General features: G+C 50.8%; 1 protein-coding gene, 1 long non-coding RNA gene and 1 pseudogene across 4 annotated transcripts in view; 1 reads left to right on the forward strand and 2 right to left on the reverse strand.

The window, feature by feature from the left end:
* Nucleotides 1-956, reverse strand: part of LOC149333181 (uncharacterized) — a 30,858-nt gene extending 29,902 nt beyond the window's left edge. The window contains exon 1 of the mRNA XM_089556000.1: nucleotides 667-956. Within this exon, the coding sequence (XP_089412126.1) occupies nucleotides 667-730 (64 nt within the window). The 5' untranslated portion in view covers nucleotides 731-956. The remainder of the gene's footprint in view (nucleotides 1-666) is intronic.
* Nucleotides 957-1,208: 252 nt separating this feature from the next.
* LOC149333182 (uncharacterized) overlaps nucleotides 1,209-18,836 on the forward strand; it is a 70,563-nt gene continuing 52,935 nt past the window's right edge. For 2 of the 3 annotated variants that reach the window (XR_016285296.1, XR_016285294.1), the window contains exons 1-2: nucleotides 1,209-1,391; nucleotides 1,605-1,707. This is a non-coding gene — a long non-coding RNA (uncharacterized LOC149333182). Of the gene's footprint in view, nucleotides 1,708-18,836 lie in introns of all 3 variants that reach the window. The other variant, XR_016285295.1, reaches the window with a different exon arrangement.
* Nucleotides 3,534-4,768, reverse strand: LOC149333183 (uncharacterized; annotated as a pseudogene).

The following is an 18,836-nucleotide window of genomic DNA, read 5'->3' on the forward strand; positions in this document are numbered from 1 at the left end:
TCTGCGGAACAACTCCGATAACAGACGAGTAACAAACACTTCACATTAAAATCCAGAACAAAATATCATTGCATCACTTTCATTGTATCAAAACATTTTTGCAGGATTTGGGTGTCAGCGACCCGCCCACACATCGCATCAATGAAGAGGTTTTGGACCCGCCCCTGCACGAGCGTTTCTCGCAAAAAATTCATCATCATCATCATCAGCCTGACTACACCCACTGCAGGGCAAAGGCCTCCCCCATGTCTCTCCAATTAACCCTGTCCGTTGTCAGTTGCCGCCACTGTATCCCCGCAAACTTCTTAATCTCATCCGCCCACCTAACTTTATGCCGCCCCCTGCTACGTTTGCTTTCTCTTGGAATCCACTCCGTTACCCTTAAGGACCAGCAAAAAATTAGCGAGCCCCTAAAAAAGAACGACTTCAAATGAACCTCCGTGGCTATACGTTAGGTCAATAACAGTTGAAAGAGATAAAAAAAGATTGGGGCCTTATGAGCTGACACACCATGCAAGATGCTCGTGTAAAAACTAGCTGGCAGACTGAGGCAGGGGCGCCGGACGCGCAGCGCGTAGGCATGCCGTCTTTCTGTAAGTGCTCACTTGCTATGAGGCACTTTAACCGTTCCTGCACTGAAACAGCGTGAATTGCGGGTTCTCTCACCTGCAGCCGGTTTGGCGCCGGCGTGCGTCAACACAGCGCGGTTCCCCGGGCCTGTCGAGCTCATTGCAGCTGCAGCGTAGGTCGGCTAGGAGACTGCGACAGTTGGAAGGGCACGGCCCGGCAGCAAGTGCTGACGCTGCTGACGTCGCGCGGATGCTCGCGAAGGCAAAGCACGAGGGCAAGTGCTCTACCGCTGCTGCTGTAATCACTGTCAGAAACGGCCAATGTTTGCGTTAGGGCACGAGTAGTTTGAAACACGCTTCTTTGAACGCGCCGCCAGGTGCGCTGAGACTTCTCCGACTTTTGTTTGGCCCTTTCGGCGAGGATAGAGGACACCACGTAAAAGTTAAATTTTGACTACTGTATTGCAAAGTTATTAAAATATTCTAAAAAACTTAAAAATATTTAAACCACTTTTTGCAAACAATTTTAGGTTATTAAAATTAATTACAATAATTTGTTTTAGGATTTTTTTCTTATTTTGCAAGTCGGTTCGGGCCAAGTACGTATCAAACCAGCCAACTGGTAACTGGGCCGTATAAGTTTTGGTGGTGGTTCGAAGCGTTCGGAGTGCGTAGTGCCATGGTAGTGTCTTAATTAATTTATGGTAATCATTTGTGAATGCGCATTTTTGACGTCTGTTTAATTCCAGTTTGACACCGTAAGGGTTCACCTTCCGCTGCCAAAAGGCCTCTAAATGCATACGAGACCACGGGGAAACTGTGGTGGGTAACAAAGGTCCTTGTTTGGCCTCGAGGCCTTTCGTCGTGATAAGGAGTTATTAGCTTGCTGACAGCTGTCATTCTTGCCATCTTACAAAAATGCATTGTGCATGCATAGAGTTCCGGCGTTCAGTAGCGACGCTGTACAGTTGCAGACAAGGAATGTGGCACTCGAAACGATGAACGTTCGTTGATGAAACGGATTGACGCGTTCAGCCGCCTCGGCTGTGGTGCACGTGGACCGGCAACTCTACGGCCCTGGCAAGCGACCCAGCCTGCCCGAGAACGTCAGGCGACTGACTCGTCGATGGCTGCAACGGTATTGTGTCATTTTCGGCCTCCTTTGGGGCGCCTTGTTTGTTTCAGCGGGTTTTGGTGCTACAATTTTTCAGCAAGACTTTGCGAGGACTAGTCTCCGCATGCCGGCGAAGTGAACTGGGCGGGCGTTCTGGCCCAACCTGTTGATAAATATCAGCCATTTCTGCATGACCGAAGCTGCGTTCACGACGTCGAGATCGATCATGTGTCTTATTCTCCGCTGTTCGATATTCTGCTGTCATGCAAGCCTGTGGTAGGCCTTAATATTAACAAAGGCGTCAGTGAGTGAATGTGACAGAGAGCCTCCTGAACGTGTCGCGTAGATTTTTCCATCGATTTTTTACACCGGGAACAGCGTAGGCGTGAAAGCCTGTATCGAAATTAATCATGCACTTGGCATGCAAGTCTGCTGCCCGGCGGAGCGCATATTCTAGCGAACGGTAACGATCGTTCGACGTTACACAGCTTGCCACGTCCCAAAACACAGCACTTGCGACACGCCGCGCTCGGCGTACGGTCAGCATTTCGTATATTCAAGGAAGCGCCTATTAAGGGCGACCCACATGGAGCGAACTTGCGCTGCGGACTTACAGCGGCGCGGCGGAACGCCGACGCACCGCCGCCGTGCCGCACCACAAGAGGCGGAGTTCAGTGTTGCTAGAAACGGCGTCTGTCAATTCTCGATAAAATGTCGACAAAATGTTTTGCATTTGCGACGAATGAATTATTTATTCAATGGCAGCAGCGAAGAGTAGTTATTTTTAAAGATTAATGTTGATCTGACCGTTATTGTTTTTCAGGTATTTTTTTTTTTTTGTTATCAGAGAACGTGAAAGGCTCATTTGTATCGACAATTCTAATTTATTCTACACTGTACTTTGTCAGTGCAGTGAGCAGATCTATTTCGATCTGTGGCCGCACACTTTTTGGGCATGCTCGCATTCTTTTTGCTATCAGTTGGCCAAAAACATCAGGTTCATCTTCATCTGTCTGTAGAATTCCTTCAAGCTTTTCTATTTCCATTGTTCGTTGCATTCATAAAATTTCCACATGACCACTTGATGCCCATGATCCATTCCTCATGAATGGGATGCCAATTTGAGTTGAAGTAGTCAGTTACAGGTGAGGGCGAAGACAATATAAGTGTCTGATACAAGCGGGCATATTCCTCTTCACTCTCTGCATAGACCATGCGCTGAAGTAGATCGAGGGCTGTTTCCTGAACCAGCCTTGATATTTTAAGTTTTTGTGTGCTTATCTCCCTCCTAAAGGTTTGAAGCGTATGGAAGGCACATATATGTTGTGAAGATTGGGGAAATAATTTTGCAACAGCTTGCCGCTCCTTAAGGTCTTTGTCTGACATAGTGACCCTAATAGATTCCAAGTTTTTGTTCAGCTCTTTGAATGTCTTGAAAAACCATTCCAGTGTGTCACCATCTTCTGTGGCAAAAAGGCCAACGGCTACAACCTCACTTTGACCATTGCCATCTTCAATAATTACTACAAAGCAGGCCATCCTAGTCTCCAGTAATTTGTATGTGGCATCAATGAATATGATCTCGGGGTAGATTTCAAAGGACTTCTTCATGCCTTTATCTTGAAAATAAATTGCCCTCAGTTCATCTCTCTGATCAGTCAGAAGACGGACAGAGGCATGGTACTCATTCTGGAACATTGTGACTGTGGCTTGGAGGTTGTTTCGGGGAGCTTGGCTATTGCACTTTGCAGCTGTAGAAAGGTCCTTTAGTGTCACCACCTTGTTGCTATCTTCTTCAAGACGCTCCTTCACAAGCTTCTTGTTAGCTTTGAGTTGGATCAGTTCCCACTTCACATAGGGTAGTGCCGTGCGATGGCCTCCACGAGTCGCAAGAAGGGGTCGCTGCAGCGCTGCCTTCCATTCAGTGACTGCCACCACAACGACCCGAGGTAAGAGTCGATGAGTTGCGGAGTGAGCTTGCGCCCACTCCTTATGAGCTCGGCCTTAACTTTCTGCCAGCAACCCTCGATGTGCTGCGTGTGGGTGCCGGTTGCGGGGTCCACAAAGTTCGTCGAGTGGTTCACGGTCTTGTGGGACAGGCCCATGGAGACACCGTCGCCGTCGACGAGTCCTGGCACACACCGGTAAGCGGCCCACTCATCGCTGCAGATGGTGGTCCCTGGGAGGACGCTGGCAGCGATGATGCTGCCGAGGGTCGCCGCGTCTCTTCTGTCTGCTTTGAATAGCCGCAGCTCCTTTGTGGCCACGGAAATCATGCCGAAAATCCATGGCCCTCGGTCGACGCCGCCGCCGTAGTTGTTCTGGCGATGAGGCGGCACGTTGTCGCCGGCCATAAGCCGGCCGCGGTTATATTTTCTCCTACCTCAAATCAGGCATTCGTCTACCTGAACTTCTTCACCCGGGCCACCCATCGGAGGCGCTCGCTGGAGCTCCTTGCAGCACACCTCCCGGACGTAGTTGCTCCAGTCTGTGCAAGCGTCCATGCCTATATCGCCACCCTGCATTTCCATGGCGACACACATCGGCATCCCTTTTGCCATGCAAAACGTCAGGTACAGCACTTGTCCCCTTGACAATTTCACGTTAGGGCGACCCAAACGATCTTTGTTAGCAAAGAAGCTTGCAGAGTCCCCTCCACGTGTAGTTGAGAGAGCTGCTTCCGGCATCGTTTGCAGCGAAACTGGGCCCGCTTCCCTTTAGTTGAAGGGCGATAGTAGGTTACGACCTCGCCGTCACAGTTGGGCCGTTGGTCATTAAATCCTAGCTGTCCGCAGACTCCCCAGTATTCCGATGTGGCCGGCCGGCCCATGGAGGCTGCGGAGGGCTGGGGTCGCACTACCGACGACTGCGGCGCCAGTTTGAATGTTCTAACGAACGCTTCCTGGACCTCGTCGTCCTCTGTGATGCGGCCCATCTCGGCGAACTTCGGGTCCTCTCGGATGGCAGACATGCTTCGGAAGGACGCGCTCACGATAGATGCCGACAAACCACGAAACAGCGCAAAAGGAGCCCGGTGGGCACAGTTCCAGTGTTTAAATAGGCTTTAGGTGTCACCATGCTGCTGATGTACATGCTGCTCGCCCAGCCAAGGAAAAAAACATGCCTTCGATTTGTTGCGCTGAGAGCTTCCACACTCGGACAAAACGCAAACTCATATCCAAGCGACGCGAGCATTTTGCTTTGCGCATTTGCACTCGCAGTGCAGCCTTAATGCGCATCGCAGACAGCAAGCAATGACTTGCTGAATGAGGCTTTGTAGTTCCTATCTGCATTTGAGTTTGCAGGGCATTCAATCAAAACATGCTTGCAGTCTATGGCCCCAACACAGTGCGTCATCTGCCATTTTTCTTCAAAGTCTTCTGCAATCTGCCGAATAAATTTTAACAGATATACTTCCATATATCAAGCTGAATTGCGTTGGTCACTCATTCATTGTCCCTGTGAAGTATTCTGGAACACCATGTCCAGTAACAACCTTTGCCTGCAGAGCACACCAGCAATAACATAATTAGTATAATGAAGCTTACTTTTAGCCACTCGTCTGCCACTTGTGGATGCCTTAGATAGAGTGGCTTTAGCACATCCCACAGTGCCTGGCAGACTGTTGCCACAAGACAGCGTGCGGTGGACCTTGCCACCAAGAAGTTGTAAGACAACTCCCTCAGGCTTTGACTCATGCCCAGGAACCTGCCAAAGCAATGACATAAAAGGTTGAACAGGATAGTGTGGGGTTTAAAGGGGGAGATAAACACGTTCTCCCCGTTTAAGCGCGGCTGACATGGTTCAAAGCCGCGCGGACCCCACCCCGTGGTCGCGTACGCTACCGAGCGCACGCCGACCACGGCGGGCCTTGCTCTGCGGGAACAAAGGAACGACAAACTGGCTGACACAAACAAGGCATTTATTGCTATAGCAACAATAACGCCAGCCAGCTAGCAACAAAATACACTGAGGAATCTAGGATGTCCGACTCACCAGCACGGCTACGAGCGAACGTTTGCCCACGGTAGGGCAAAGGGAAGATCCGAGGCCCGACGGGACGGGGTGGCGGGAGCAAGTTCCAACCACAAGACGCCCGCGGCGAAGAGCGGACCGGCGCGCGGAAACGTCCGCGTGCTTCCCTGTCCCAGGGAGAAGAGAGCGAGCGTTCCCCCACGCGCGAGCGGCAAAACACGCCATCCGTGGCGCTGGTGTCGCTACGACGCGAGCGCCCTCCCCTGTTAGTTAAAGTAACCAAAACTGAGAAGAGCGCGTTTCGGAGGAGCTAACAGTGGGGTGTGCGATGCGGGAAAGCGAACGCAGGGGACGAAGGCGTCCCCACATCAGATACTCACTTAACTGTGAAATTGATTTACACTCCATAGATGAACTCTTTATGCTTGATTGTTTACAATGAAAACAATGCTCACTGCTATGCAGCATAAACTTGTGAAATGCTTATTGAATTATAAGCATTCTCTTGCGACATGGTCAGAGCTAAAATACTGTCCCTTACACGCTGTACATCCGAATACACTTCACCATTTTTCCAGCAACACGGCTTACCTGGTTGTCATGGCCAAACGGTCAGCTGCTGAAATCGCACTCCTAGGCCTGGTGTCCGGCACAGTTATCGAACTTGGCACCAGATCCAGCTGAGGTAGAAGGCAGCTTGCATGTCCAGCCACTTCCCACGATCGAAAGCAAGGCTGAACCCATCAGCAATGCATCCGTCACCACCTTTTCTGTGCTGTACACGCGTGTACTGCAAGAGCTTGCGCGGCAACAGAGTACATCAGAACAGTGACGACGTCTTCCTCCTTGCTGAGGTCCTCATAATGCATGATATCACAAGTATATAGATATCACATGATATCACAAGTGCAAGCGAGGGACTTCATAATTGTGATCCATGTCGTGCATTGTGGTTTTAAGTTCTTGCCTTGCATGGCGTGCTGCAACGATTACTTTCGCTGGATGGCTGTTTTTCATCGTGTTGCAGATGAAAGAAATTCACTTGATTTTCATTCTGGGCATAAAAATGACAAAAAATAGACGGCTAACTGACTCTTGACAGTTGCCATTGTTGAAGTAGAAATCCAGTCCCACTACACCTCTGTTTCCACCATGCTTGCAGATTGCAGACATAGGTAGCATTTGCATACTTCAGTTTAGTGTCCAGCCGTTCCAGGTCAGCACTTCGGCGCACTTTGACGGCCGCGACCGTTTTCATGGCTTTGCTAACGAAAAAGTATTGCTTCTTACTTGAAAAACGTGGAATTCTCTGTCAAACTCGGCAAAACTACTAAATCTTGCACCCAGTTCAGTCATTATGATCACTTCACACGTGGCGGTGAAAACTCCAGAGGACGTGTGGCAACACTGCGGGAACCACGACTGGACTGAAGTGGCGCAAGGTGGTGAGAGTATCGGTCACGTTGTGCCCTTGGACACCACCGGTTGACCCCTATGATGTCATGTACACAGCTTCGGTCCTTATTACAGCCATGCGCGAGGTAAATTCATACAAAGAGCCAGGGTATCTGGGTCACTCGCACAGGTCCCCCTCTTTCCTGACTGGTGCTATGGTTAAGATTAGCTAGATAGCTCTTCAAGGTTCCCCAAACGGTCGCCAAAGGTTATATTCATATCAGCACGCTTTGATGTCCAGTTCAACAGCTGCACAACCCATTCTTCGAGCGAGGCTTTCACTACTCGTGTGATGTGGACGGGGCTGCAATCTTGCTGGGCAGGTATCTGATGTGTGAAAGAGAGAATTGGTAGTAATCAGCTGTTACGCAATAAGTAGTTAAAAAAGTATTTATCTCAAAACCCTTACTGACAGGGCACGAAGAGAAAGAAATAACTTTGCGGCTTGCACATCTTAAATAACTGTTGCGAGAGGACTAGCCAAAATACCACAGTTTAATTTCTCTACTTGCACTTGTTTACGGTAAGGCACGTGGCTTACCGCACCTTCAAATAGCATGCTGTTCACTTTATACAAAACCAGTTTTTTTTTTGTTGGAAATACCTGCATTTGTATGGGCGCCACACATGCCGCTGTTGATCCCGCCTTGAGGAGAAATTCTGTCCATCAGCGAAGATTTATCTGTCGCCAGTCATCCACAGTTCACTCCTCGTGGGTGCACGGCACTGAATTGCACTGAATTCAAGCATGCGTAGAACCATGGGGGGAAGGAAAACTGGGAAGAGGCCCCGCCTGTACAACATCCTGGCAGACGAGTATGGAGTTAAAATCGTGTGCTTTTTCTCCATTGGGAGGCCATCTTGTCTGGGTGTAGCCTTGAAACTGCATCATAGTTGCTATTTATGTATTAGGATGCGGCAGGTAGCCGCGGCATAGCTAGGGTAGCGTAAGAGGCACAGCGTAAGCAAACTTCCGGCACTGCTTGATTTTGTTTTTCGTCTTCCCAAACTGTGTTGTACAAACCAACTTTCAGTTACTGATTGTGTCCATGATGTATGTTTTGTAATGTGGTGAGCATGCTTGCAACATGTTTAACCCATTCGCTTCCGGAGCTTCGACAGCTGTTCCTGCGAGCTGTTCCGCACAACTCTCAGCGCCACGGACTGCTGTATGGCGTCATAAAGAAACCTCCATAACTCCGGCTATTGCCTCCCGCGTGAACACTTTTTGTTTAATTTTGTTTGGGAATGTTTTCCAGAAGCACTGCACTCAAGAGTATCCTGCGAGTGTGGAAGGTCTTGAAGCAGACAGGCATGGGAAGTGTCACTCCACATTTCTTGCACTTCCACCGGCTCTCGCTCCTCTTCCCCTGTGCTTTACAGACATGACATTGCCTGGATGGATTTTGCTTGATTGCGTTTAGTGGGATTTGGCGAGGGAAGTGAGCCCGCTCACAGGCTTCTAGCCGCATCGATGAAGCACCAACAGGCAATTTGCCTCGTCACCGGTATCCCGGTAGCACAGTCTCTTCGATCAGCTGTTCCGCTAGGTTGACTTTCTAGTCTGTATAGCTCACTCGCTTCCCTGTGATCTTGACCAATAGGATGTAGCTATTATAAACAGCGATATCCATGACGTAAAAAATATCTTCTTGTATCCTTTTGCGTACCTTCGCATTATAGGAAAGGAAGCGAGCTGTTGACCTTCTCGATCCACACCTCCCATTCCACGGTTGTAGTCCTGCACAATCTGGGGCTTCAAAACCAGCAGGCCACTCTGGTGATTTTTCTTGCCAGTGTCAGTCACACTGGCTGTGTTGTGACACGTAGAGAGCATATTGACAGGCTTCTTGTCCTGCCATGTCATAGCCATGATGCCTTGCGAGAAGGCCTTGCACTCGCCTTTTTTTAGCTTCATATTTTTTAGCTCCTTGGGCATGTTCTTACGGTGAACCCTAACACTACCCACAGCGTTTGATCCTGCTTGGTTTGTGTGAAGTTGAAAAGGAGTGGTGAAGAATACCAATTGTCCACGTAGGTTGTGGGACAGTCCGCGAGACGATCGTCGACAAGGTTGATGACGGCGGCCTCGCTACATAACATTCCAATGGTAGCGGTAGTTTGCTCGCATTTTTCTGTATAGACAGAGAAGTTCAGGCAGTGGCCACTAGCAGACTGACACAGCTTGTAGAACTTTACACCAAAACGGGCTCGTTTTGAGGGGTTGAATTGCACGTATGCGAGACGGCCATGAAATTTCATCAAACTCTCGTCCATAGCGAGACATTGTCTCCTTTCTGGAAGCTAATATCTTGGTGTAGAACATCAAGCGGAGAAGCAGCAGCCTTTATATTAGTTGGCAGCACAAACCTAGCCAAAAGCTCTGTGAGGAGCCACAGTAAGCTAATCCTTCACAGTAAGCATCTTCCTTGTTGCATCTGTAGCTCCGTCAAAGTATTGCAAGGGAGCATTCATATCGCCCATGATTATTTCCAGGTGCAAGCCTAACTCCCTGATGTCTTTAGACATGCATTCGAAATGCCCTTTATTCTCCTCACTCGACTCACTCCCTGTTTCAAGGTATACAAACCCTATTGTTCTTAGACTCTCTACTGTGCCCTGGAGCCATAGACGCTCTCTGCACTTCTCTCTTACCCTTTCCCAATCTTGCCCCTTTACTAATGCCCCTAGGCCTACACCTTTACGGTCTTTCTCTTTTCTGTTACACCCTATCCAAGTATAACCTGCAATGTGCGGCTATTCTTCCATGTCTCTCAGGTGAGTTTCCGCAACCCCGTATACCCCAGAGCTTTCAGATTGTAGTTGTTCTTCGAGTTCATCTCATTTAGTTCGACTTCTTCCCCCTTGCATGTCAATGATGGAATGCTCATCGTTGTCACACGCCGCCGTTAGTGACTGGCCGGTGCTTTTCCCGTCCACGAGCAAGGATGAGTGCCGTGAGTGACTCGTTCTCCGAAACGGTGGTGATACCAGCTTAGGCGACAATTAGCTTCGCACCCTTGCTCCACAAGGTGATGACAAGTTCCGTCTGGAACGGTGGTGATACCAGCTTAGGCGACAGTCAGCTTCGCACCCTTGCTCCACGAGGTGATGACAAGTTCCGTCTGGAACGGTGGTGATACCAGCTTAGGCGACAATCAGCTTCGCACCCTTGCTCCACGAGGTGATGACAAGTTCCGTCTGGAACGGTGGTGATGCCAGCTTAGGCGACAATCAGCTTCGCACCCTTGCTCCACGAGGTGATGACAAGTTCCGTCTGGAGTAACGTTGGGCACCGGTGGAAGTTGCCAGCTTTCCAACCGCGGCGGCAGGGCGATCAATCTGTGCCTGTAGAGCAGACATTTGGTCTGGCTGCTCGACAGCCCGTGTAGAGGCGATAGGCACCGCTGCTGGCGAACCGTAGTCCGCTATGCGATCAGCCGTTCGAGCGAGCTTGTCGAGAGTCATCTCTGAGCCAGCGAGGATCATTCACATGGACTGTGGGAGTCGCTGAAGGAACAGCTCCCGAAGGATGGGCAGTTGGCTCTCTTGAGATGCTTGGTTGTCAAGTAGCTGGCGCATGCAATGCAGCAGCTCTGTAGGGCGCTGATCTCCCATTTCCTCGTTGCAGAGTAGCCGCTGGGGTCTGCTCTGTTGGGAAGTCTCGAGGCGCTGCAGGACAGTGGCCTTCAACATGTCATAGGCATTTTCGGGCGGTGCAGCGCGCAAGATGTCGGCTATGACGTCCGCGGTGTCCAGAGGCAGCGCAGTCACCACGTGCAAATATCTTGTATTCTGCGGCATGATGCGCTAAAGTTAGAAACGTGCCTCGACTTGACTGAACCAAACGTGCGGATTCTTCGGCAAGAAAGTTGGCAGTTTCAGCTCTGCGGCCATGCCTGAAGGAGAGCTCGATGCAGTTTGTTGTTCGCTGTCGGGCATGGCTACTCGAAGCGTCCAGGTCAGCAGTTTGTAGCGCGCGCCAGGTTCGTTTGAGAGGCCAAAGAAGAGACGTCTCAACCGCGTAGAGATTCCATGCAGACTGGTTTATTTTCCGTTCAACAAACACCAGGGGGAAGAAAGGGGACAACAGGAGAGAGGGAAATAGAGAGAGAGAAAATGCTGATAGCGCAGAGCGGCGAGCCATTAGTTCCTGCCGAGGGGAGAAAGGGAGCGGGCATCTGAAGACGCTGACTAGCACACGTGCGAGGCACGTATCCGGTGAGTCAGCGACCCCTCCTCGCGGCACCTGCGGTGATGGCTCTGCTCTCTCTCCTCACACCCCCACAAACCCAACACTGAGAGGTTGCTTCTTTTTCGTTCGTTGTGCCTTTGTCCTGCCCCCACCCCACCCCCTCTCCTTTCCGCATTTGCTGTCTAGTCCTTGGCCTGCAGGGGTATCCTGCGTGCCTGCAAAAAAAGCCAGTGCCCTACGGCCCATCCTCTTCCACTTGGCATAATGGATGCCATCAGGGCGGATTGGGGGAGAGTTCCTGTCTCCGTAAATCATCCGGTTGACGTCCATCACATTGCACCTGAGGGACTTCCCCATCTCTCTGATTACTGAGTTGGCCCTCATGACCTGGTCCTCAGTGTATGGGCCCTGTCCCCTGATCTCCGGGACTGCGCACAGAACAATGTGCACTTCCTCAGAGGTCGCCCTGAGTTTCTCCACCCCTGTCTGTATTTGTTTTCCCAGGTGCTTCCCTCTATCCTGCAACACATCGTTGACCCCTGTGTGGAGAACCACGAGGTTCTCACCTTCCATGTTTTCCCTAAGCTTAGCCTTGGCTCGTTCTGCCAACTTTCTAAAACATTCACCCGGAATGCTCTCGGCCTGCACCTTACCGTTTTTAGTAGTGCTCGTTTCGCTCTGTAGACATTTGAGCTTCCCACTACCCAAACCTTCCTACTACTGTCTGTCTTTGTTCCTCGGTCTGCGCCCTGCTCCTGTTTATTTATTTATTTATCATCATACCCACAGCGCCATTGTCTGGCATTACAGTGGGGGGGGGTTGAAGAAAAAGTACACAAATGCCACCGCGTGCAGGTGGTTACAAAAAAAGAAGATAACAATGAGATAGAAAGAACACGGAATTATTATAGACAAAAAATGTCACAGCATGGAAGAAAATGAATCATTTGATAATATGGACACTACTTCCTCAGGCAGCTTGTTCCATTCCGAAACCGTTTTGGGAAAAAAGACATTTTAAAAAGGTCAGTCCGGCACCTGTATTCTTTAACTTTAAGTGAATGATCTCTACGTAAAGACACGTAATCAGGGTTGGCTATATATTTGGTTCTGTCTATTCCAGTTCTAGAATGAAATATATTATGAAATAATTTTAAACGCAGTACTTTCCTACGTAATTGCCACGGTACTTCTGTTGTTCTCTGCCTTCTCTGGCTGCTAGCCTCTTCGGCGCGCCCCACACTGTCGCGTCTGCCCCCAGTCTGTTATGCCGGCTGGCCGCCCTGCCTTACCCCTGCTCTGCCTCCAATCTTTCTGCCTCTCTCGTTCTCAGCTCCTCAACCTGCCTCTCCAATTGGGCTCTTTTCTCTCTTTCCTCGCTCAGTTCTCGCTCGAGGGACCCCACCTTGCTGCTCCACTCCCTCTCGACTCTAGTCTCGGATTCCGCACGCTTCTCCTTTTTTTCATCCCTTAGTTCCTGACCCATCCTCTCCATTTCGCTCGCCAGTTGCTTTTGCAACTTTTGCGACTGTTTCACGCAAGCTGCACACAAAGCATGTCCCCTCCACCTCCGTCACACTTTTGAACCCCGTCTCGTCCATGAAGCATTGCATGTTTTGCATTGGACGAGGTCTTCTCCTTCCTCCTTGGCTCTTTTTTTTTTTTGCCAGGCGACCAATGTTATTCCTGAGCGAAGGGCCCTGCCCCGCCAGTATGCGCTTTCTGCACGGCCGAGATCAAAAACACACACAGAATAGAAGACACACCAGGCAGAACAGTAACCTGCACGTCCAAGACCAAATTACACAAGAAAGAAAGAGAGAGAAGAGAAAAAAAAAACTTTAAAGAAATGCCTAGTGCATGGTTCGCGCTAACCCTACATGGGCCCAGCGCTAGCCTACTTCCCCATCGCTAACTTCAACTCACTGAAATCTACGTACTAATCTACTTCCCTAGTCCTAGCACCTTGCCGCCGCTTTCTACTCCATAAACAACACAAAAACAGAAACAAAACATAGATGGTACTTAGCTACGAATGGATTGATGCTGCGACGACCGTCAACCAGTGTTGAAGAAGTCACTGCTAGCCAACATCTGGCTTCCACCTCTCTATTTCCACTGCACGGCTGCTTGACTGTCTTCCTTTTTGGGAACAGACTTGTGCTTCTGCAGTCACTGTGCAGATTATATCTCTTCTAAGATCTTTCAAGCTCATCTTCTGAACCCCTTCCAGTTCACTGCGTATTAGGAAGGCGATCACGATGGTGCGGCTGTCAAGGAAATGAAACAAAATTCGGTGCCACCATTTTTTTTTACTTGTGATCAATTCGATGTTGGTTTTTTCTTTGGTCGAATTTATCAACAAAATTAATGTTTTGGTTGTACTCCCGCAAGCATCTGGGTAGGCTACCTTCGTGAGTGTTCCGTCCTTGTTTTTTCTGTCGGTACGTGTGGTTGTCAAAAAACACGTGGCGCCTGCCAGCACGATTTTCAGTAAGGCTTTTTGCAACCCTGGCACTCAACACGCTGCACACCAGGCACACAGTGTCCATACCTTGTACCCTAGCTTCACTGGCTTTTCCAGCATGTGTTGCTTGAGCGAGCTTCTCCCCTTGAATTTTATCATCGGCTCATTGTCACAATATTGTGGGCGGCTCGAAGTTTGGTTCGCGCCAAGGTTATAATTATTCGGGCCAACCTGCCCACCACTGCACTCTGCGTAAATTTGGAGGGGGAGGAGTGACAAACTTCTCCACCCCGCGTGCAAAAGATCAGGTTCGACTGCTGACCGGCGATAGGGGCCACGCCTGATTAGCCGTTGACCGGAGGCATGAGGCGTAGGCAAGTTCCTTAACAAGCAAGCATCTTTACTCAGGCAAAGGAAAATACAAAATGTACAAAACAACGCCCAACGAAGTAGCATGCGTACACAGGCGCGACGCAAATTACAAACACAGAATGAGAACACAAACAACTATTAACAGGAAGAGGAAAACATAGGGCCAAGAACTATGCAACGTTACAACAACAAAGCAATACTGTACAAAAGGTTATGACGAGAAAGAGCCACAGGACAAAGAAAAGAGTAAAGGGAGTGGGGAGAGATGGTGGCTTAGCTGAGGGGTGGCAAGGTCCGGTCGCAGGGAGCGTCGGGCTGCGGAGGCACGCGGGGCTGATAGGGGGTTGCGGATACGGATGAACTTCGGCCACACGTCTTCGGGGCTGCCGTCGCCGCGCTCTACGCGTCAGACACCCGCCTTAGCTCGCTTGCCGACCACTTCCCTGGCTGACCTCACACACGTCCGCACGCACTGATATCTCCAGGCCAACTGCCCGGCTCGCGGTTTTCTCGTCGCTGCGTTCTCGTGGCGAACAACCCAACAATCATAAGCTCAAGGCACTGCGTGAATGATTTGCAGATGTTGTAGGGGGGAAAACACGAGGGAAAACCACGGTCCTCTTGAGGAGCGATGCTAATTTGCCAAGGTCGGGAAGGGTGCTGGGGCATTCAACCGGCCGCTTCCCGTCCCCACCTTGTGCAATCGCTCGCTCCCCGGCGATAATCCTGGGGAGGGGGCGGTGTAGCCTTGACTCTCCGGCGTCGCGAGCGGTCAACTGCCCCCGCGAGGGGTGCAAAATCGTCGCCGCCGCATCGCGACATACCCGTGAACAACCAGCGCCGTGGCCACTTCGGTCGCAAAAGAAAAAAGAAAAATAAGGCATGCACACACTTTGTGACACTCATCAATTGCTGATAATTTCATTTGGCAAATAGCTGGTGGCAAATGTAGCGGACAGTTCATTCACAAGTGGTCGCACTTTATACAGCTTGTCAAAATACGAATCTGTCCTGCTCGGTTGCAGATTATTGCCATTTATATGGAGATGAGACAGCAACTATCCAAACCGATTCGCTGTTATCAGGTTTCATATGAACAGGTCGTGAAGGTCCGGAGCACTGGACCAGTGGTCTCGGCAACTCTGGGTGCTTTTGATGCCCATCAAAAGATTTACTCCTAAAGATGTGCGCAACTCCTTCGCTGTGGTCGGCTTGTATGGCTTGTTTTGTTGCTGAGCATACAGATTTGTCTGAAGCGCTAGCAACTCTGTGAATGAGTCTGTCCACAAAATGCGGAACACCTCGAAAGAAGTGTTCACCTCAAGGTCCTGGACGCGTTGAGGCTCACCCGTTTGGTGCACAAAAAAAAAGGGGCGGTGATACTCTGCAGCTCTGACTCTGTATAGGGACTGTACCAGGAGAGTATGACATTCCTTCATCGCTTTCCGAGTCCGGAGGAGCGACAAACTGCTCCACCCCGCATGCAAAAGATCAGGTTCGACTGCTGACCAGCGACAGGGGCCACGCCTGATTAGCCGTTGACCGGAGGCATGAGGCGTAGGCAAGTTCCTTAAAAGCAAGCATCTTTACTTAGGCAAAGGACAATATGAAATGTACAAAATAAAGCCAAACAAAGTAGCATGCGTACACAGGCGCGACGCAAATTACGAACACAGAATGAGAACACAAACAACTATTAACAGGAAGAGGAAAACATAGGGCCGAGAACTATGCAACGTTACAACAAAGCAATACTGTACAAAAGGTTACGACGAGAAAGAGCCACAGGACAAAGAAAAGAGTAATGCGAGTGGGGAGAGATGGTGGCTAAGCTGCGGGGTGGCAAGGTCCGGTCGCAGGGAGCGTCGGGCTGCGGAGGCACGCGGGGCTGATAGGGGGTTGCGGATACGGATGAACTTGGGCCACGCGTCTTCGGGGCTGCCGTCGCCGCGCTCTATGCGTCAGACACCCGCCTTAGCTCGCTTGCCGACCAGTTCCCTGGCTGACCTCACACACGTCCGCACGCACTGATATCTCCAGGCCAACTGCCCGGCTCGCGGTTTTCCCGCCACTGTGTTCTCGTGGTGAACAACCCAACAAACAAGAGCTCAATGCACTGCGCGAATGATTTGCAGATGTTGAAGGGGGAAAAACACGAGGGAAAGCCACGGTCCTCTTGAGGAGCGATGCTAATTTGCCAAGGTCAGGAAGGGTGCTGGGGCATTCAACCGGCCGCTTCCCGTCCCCACCTCATGCAATCGCTCGCTCCCCGGCGATAATCCTGGGGAGGGGGCGGTGTAGCCTTGACTCTCCAGCGTCGCGAGCGGTCAACTGCATCCGTGAGGGGTGCAAAATCGTCGCCGCCGCCGCATCGCGACATGCCCGCGAACAACCAGCGCCGTGGTCAGCCGTGGCCACTTCGGTCGCAAAATAAAAAAGAAAAATAAGGCATGCACACACTTTGTGACACTCAATTGCTGATAATTTCATTTGGCAAATAACTAGTGGCAGATGTTGTGGACAGTTCATTCACAAGTGGTCGCACTTTGTACAGCTTGTCAAAATACGAATCTTCCTTGCTCGGTTGCAGATTATTGTCATTTATATGGAGATGAGACAGTAACTATCCAAACCGATTCGCTGTTATCAGGTTTCATATGAACAGGTCGTGAAGGTCCGGAACACTGGACCAGTGATCTCGGCAACTCGGGGTGCTTTTGATGCCCATCAAAAGATTTACTCTTTAAGATGTGCGCAACTCCTTCGCTGTGGTCGGCTTGTATGGTTTGTTTTGTCACTGAGCATTCAGATTAGTCTCAAAACACTACTGATTCTGTGAATGAGTCTGTCCACAAAATGCGGAACACCTCGAAAGAAGTGTTCACCTTAAGGTCCTTGACGCGTTGACGCTCACCCGTTTGGCGCACAAAAAAGAAGAGGCGGTGATACTCTGCAGCTCTGACTCTGTATAGGGACTGTACCAGGAGTCTGTAACATTTCTTCATCACTTTCTGAGTCCGATTAATCACTCACAGCATGAACACAGGCTTCCTTTGTGGCATTGGTGCTCTGACATTTAGCAGTAGTGCTCGGCTCCCACTCGTCATCGCTGTCACTCCACATATCACCGGCAGCATAGCTATCAGGATCCAATGCAATGTCTTCGAATTGAGTTTCAGCAAGGAAAAGCAAAATTACGCGTAAAAGATCCTTCAGGCATGTGACCACCACAGCGCTCAGCCACAGCACAGTTAAGCCCCGACGCTCCATGTCATTCGAACAGCAGCACTTCTGCACATGCAAGCTATAAATTATATAGTTATTTACTCCATACTTTGTGTACTTGCCTTGAGCGTCTAAAAAGCTTGGGATAAATCGCGCGTGGCTCAATTCCAATTGCTGCATGCACATAAAAAAACAAACAAAAAAACAATATAACCAAGGGGTTGGCTCCACCTGGTATGACTTGAGCTCTGCAGGTGGCTTGCCAGGCTTGAGGACCGGTACCACCAGTGCCGTGCGCCAGGCCTCAGGTAGACAGCCCGTCGTCCATACTTCATTGAAGGTCTGGAGGAGGTTGGCCTTCATGGAGTCGTCTAGGTTCCGGAGCATTTGGTATGTGATACCATCTGGTCCGGGGGCACTGCGGCGCTTGGAGTGCTGCAGGGCAGTGGTGAGCTCCGCCTTGGTGAGGGGGGTGGAACAGATGGCCGCAATGTCATCTGCGTGTTGACCGCCTGCTGCTTGGTAACTGGTCCGCCTGGGGTAGAGCCCTGGTGGAGGGGGCTCTCGAGGAAGGAGGGCCTCTGCCAGCTTGTCAGCCAGCTGCTGATAGGTAAGCCCCCCAGCCACTGCAATGGCCAGGTAGGGAGCACGTTGGATGGAGGGCTCCAGAAGGGACCGGAACAGGCGCCAGGCTCTGGCACTGCCCCGGGTTGCCCCCAGGGAGGCACAGATCCCCTCCCAGGACTCCCTGCGGCGCCGGTTGTGGGTCCGACGGCAGGTTGCGTCAAGCCGGTTGTGCTCTGTCCAATGCTCTGGCCTGTCCGTACGTAGGGCCCTTCTTTCTGCCCGCCACCGTTGGGCCCTCATCTGGAGGAGATGGAGGTCTGGGACAGGCTGGTTGGGTGGTATTTCGCAGCTGGTGGTTGCTGTCTCCGCACAGCGAGCCACGTGGGCCAGGCTGTCGTCCTGCCCTGTGAAGTTGCGAAGGAGGTCCCTGAACTTGTCCCAGTGGACGACCTTGCACTGCCTTCCATCCACCCGCTTCCCTGGCTTTGGCACCAGAGTGATGGGGAAGTGGTCCGAACCCCAAGTGTCCGGCGAGGGGTGCCAGCCATAAACACAACGCGGCGACCCAATTGAGAGGTCTATGCATGTGCGGATGCCCCCTCGACGGACAAACGTGGGTACCCCGGTGTTCAAAACATGGAGCCCGGTGCCACGTAGAGCTGTAACCAGATCACAGCCATGGCGGTCCGCCCTGCAGGATCCCCACCGCGGATGAGCCGCGTTGAAGTACCCGCAGAGCAGACAGTCGCCGCCAATGAGGCCGACCAGGTGTGGCAAGGAACTAGCATCCCACATATACACACACATATACACTTGCCACAGCTATGCCACATTTATGAAAGCCCCGTCTGCTTTGCTCCACCTTGTCACATCGCCTAGATCATCAACGCCAACAAA

This window comes from Amblyomma mixtum, chromosome 8, assembly GCF_055824585.1.
Source record: "Amblyomma mixtum isolate Tamu chromosome 8, ASM5582458v1, whole genome shotgun sequence".
Taxonomy (NCBI): Eukaryota; Metazoa; Arthropoda; class Arachnida; order Ixodida; family Ixodidae; genus Amblyomma; species Amblyomma mixtum.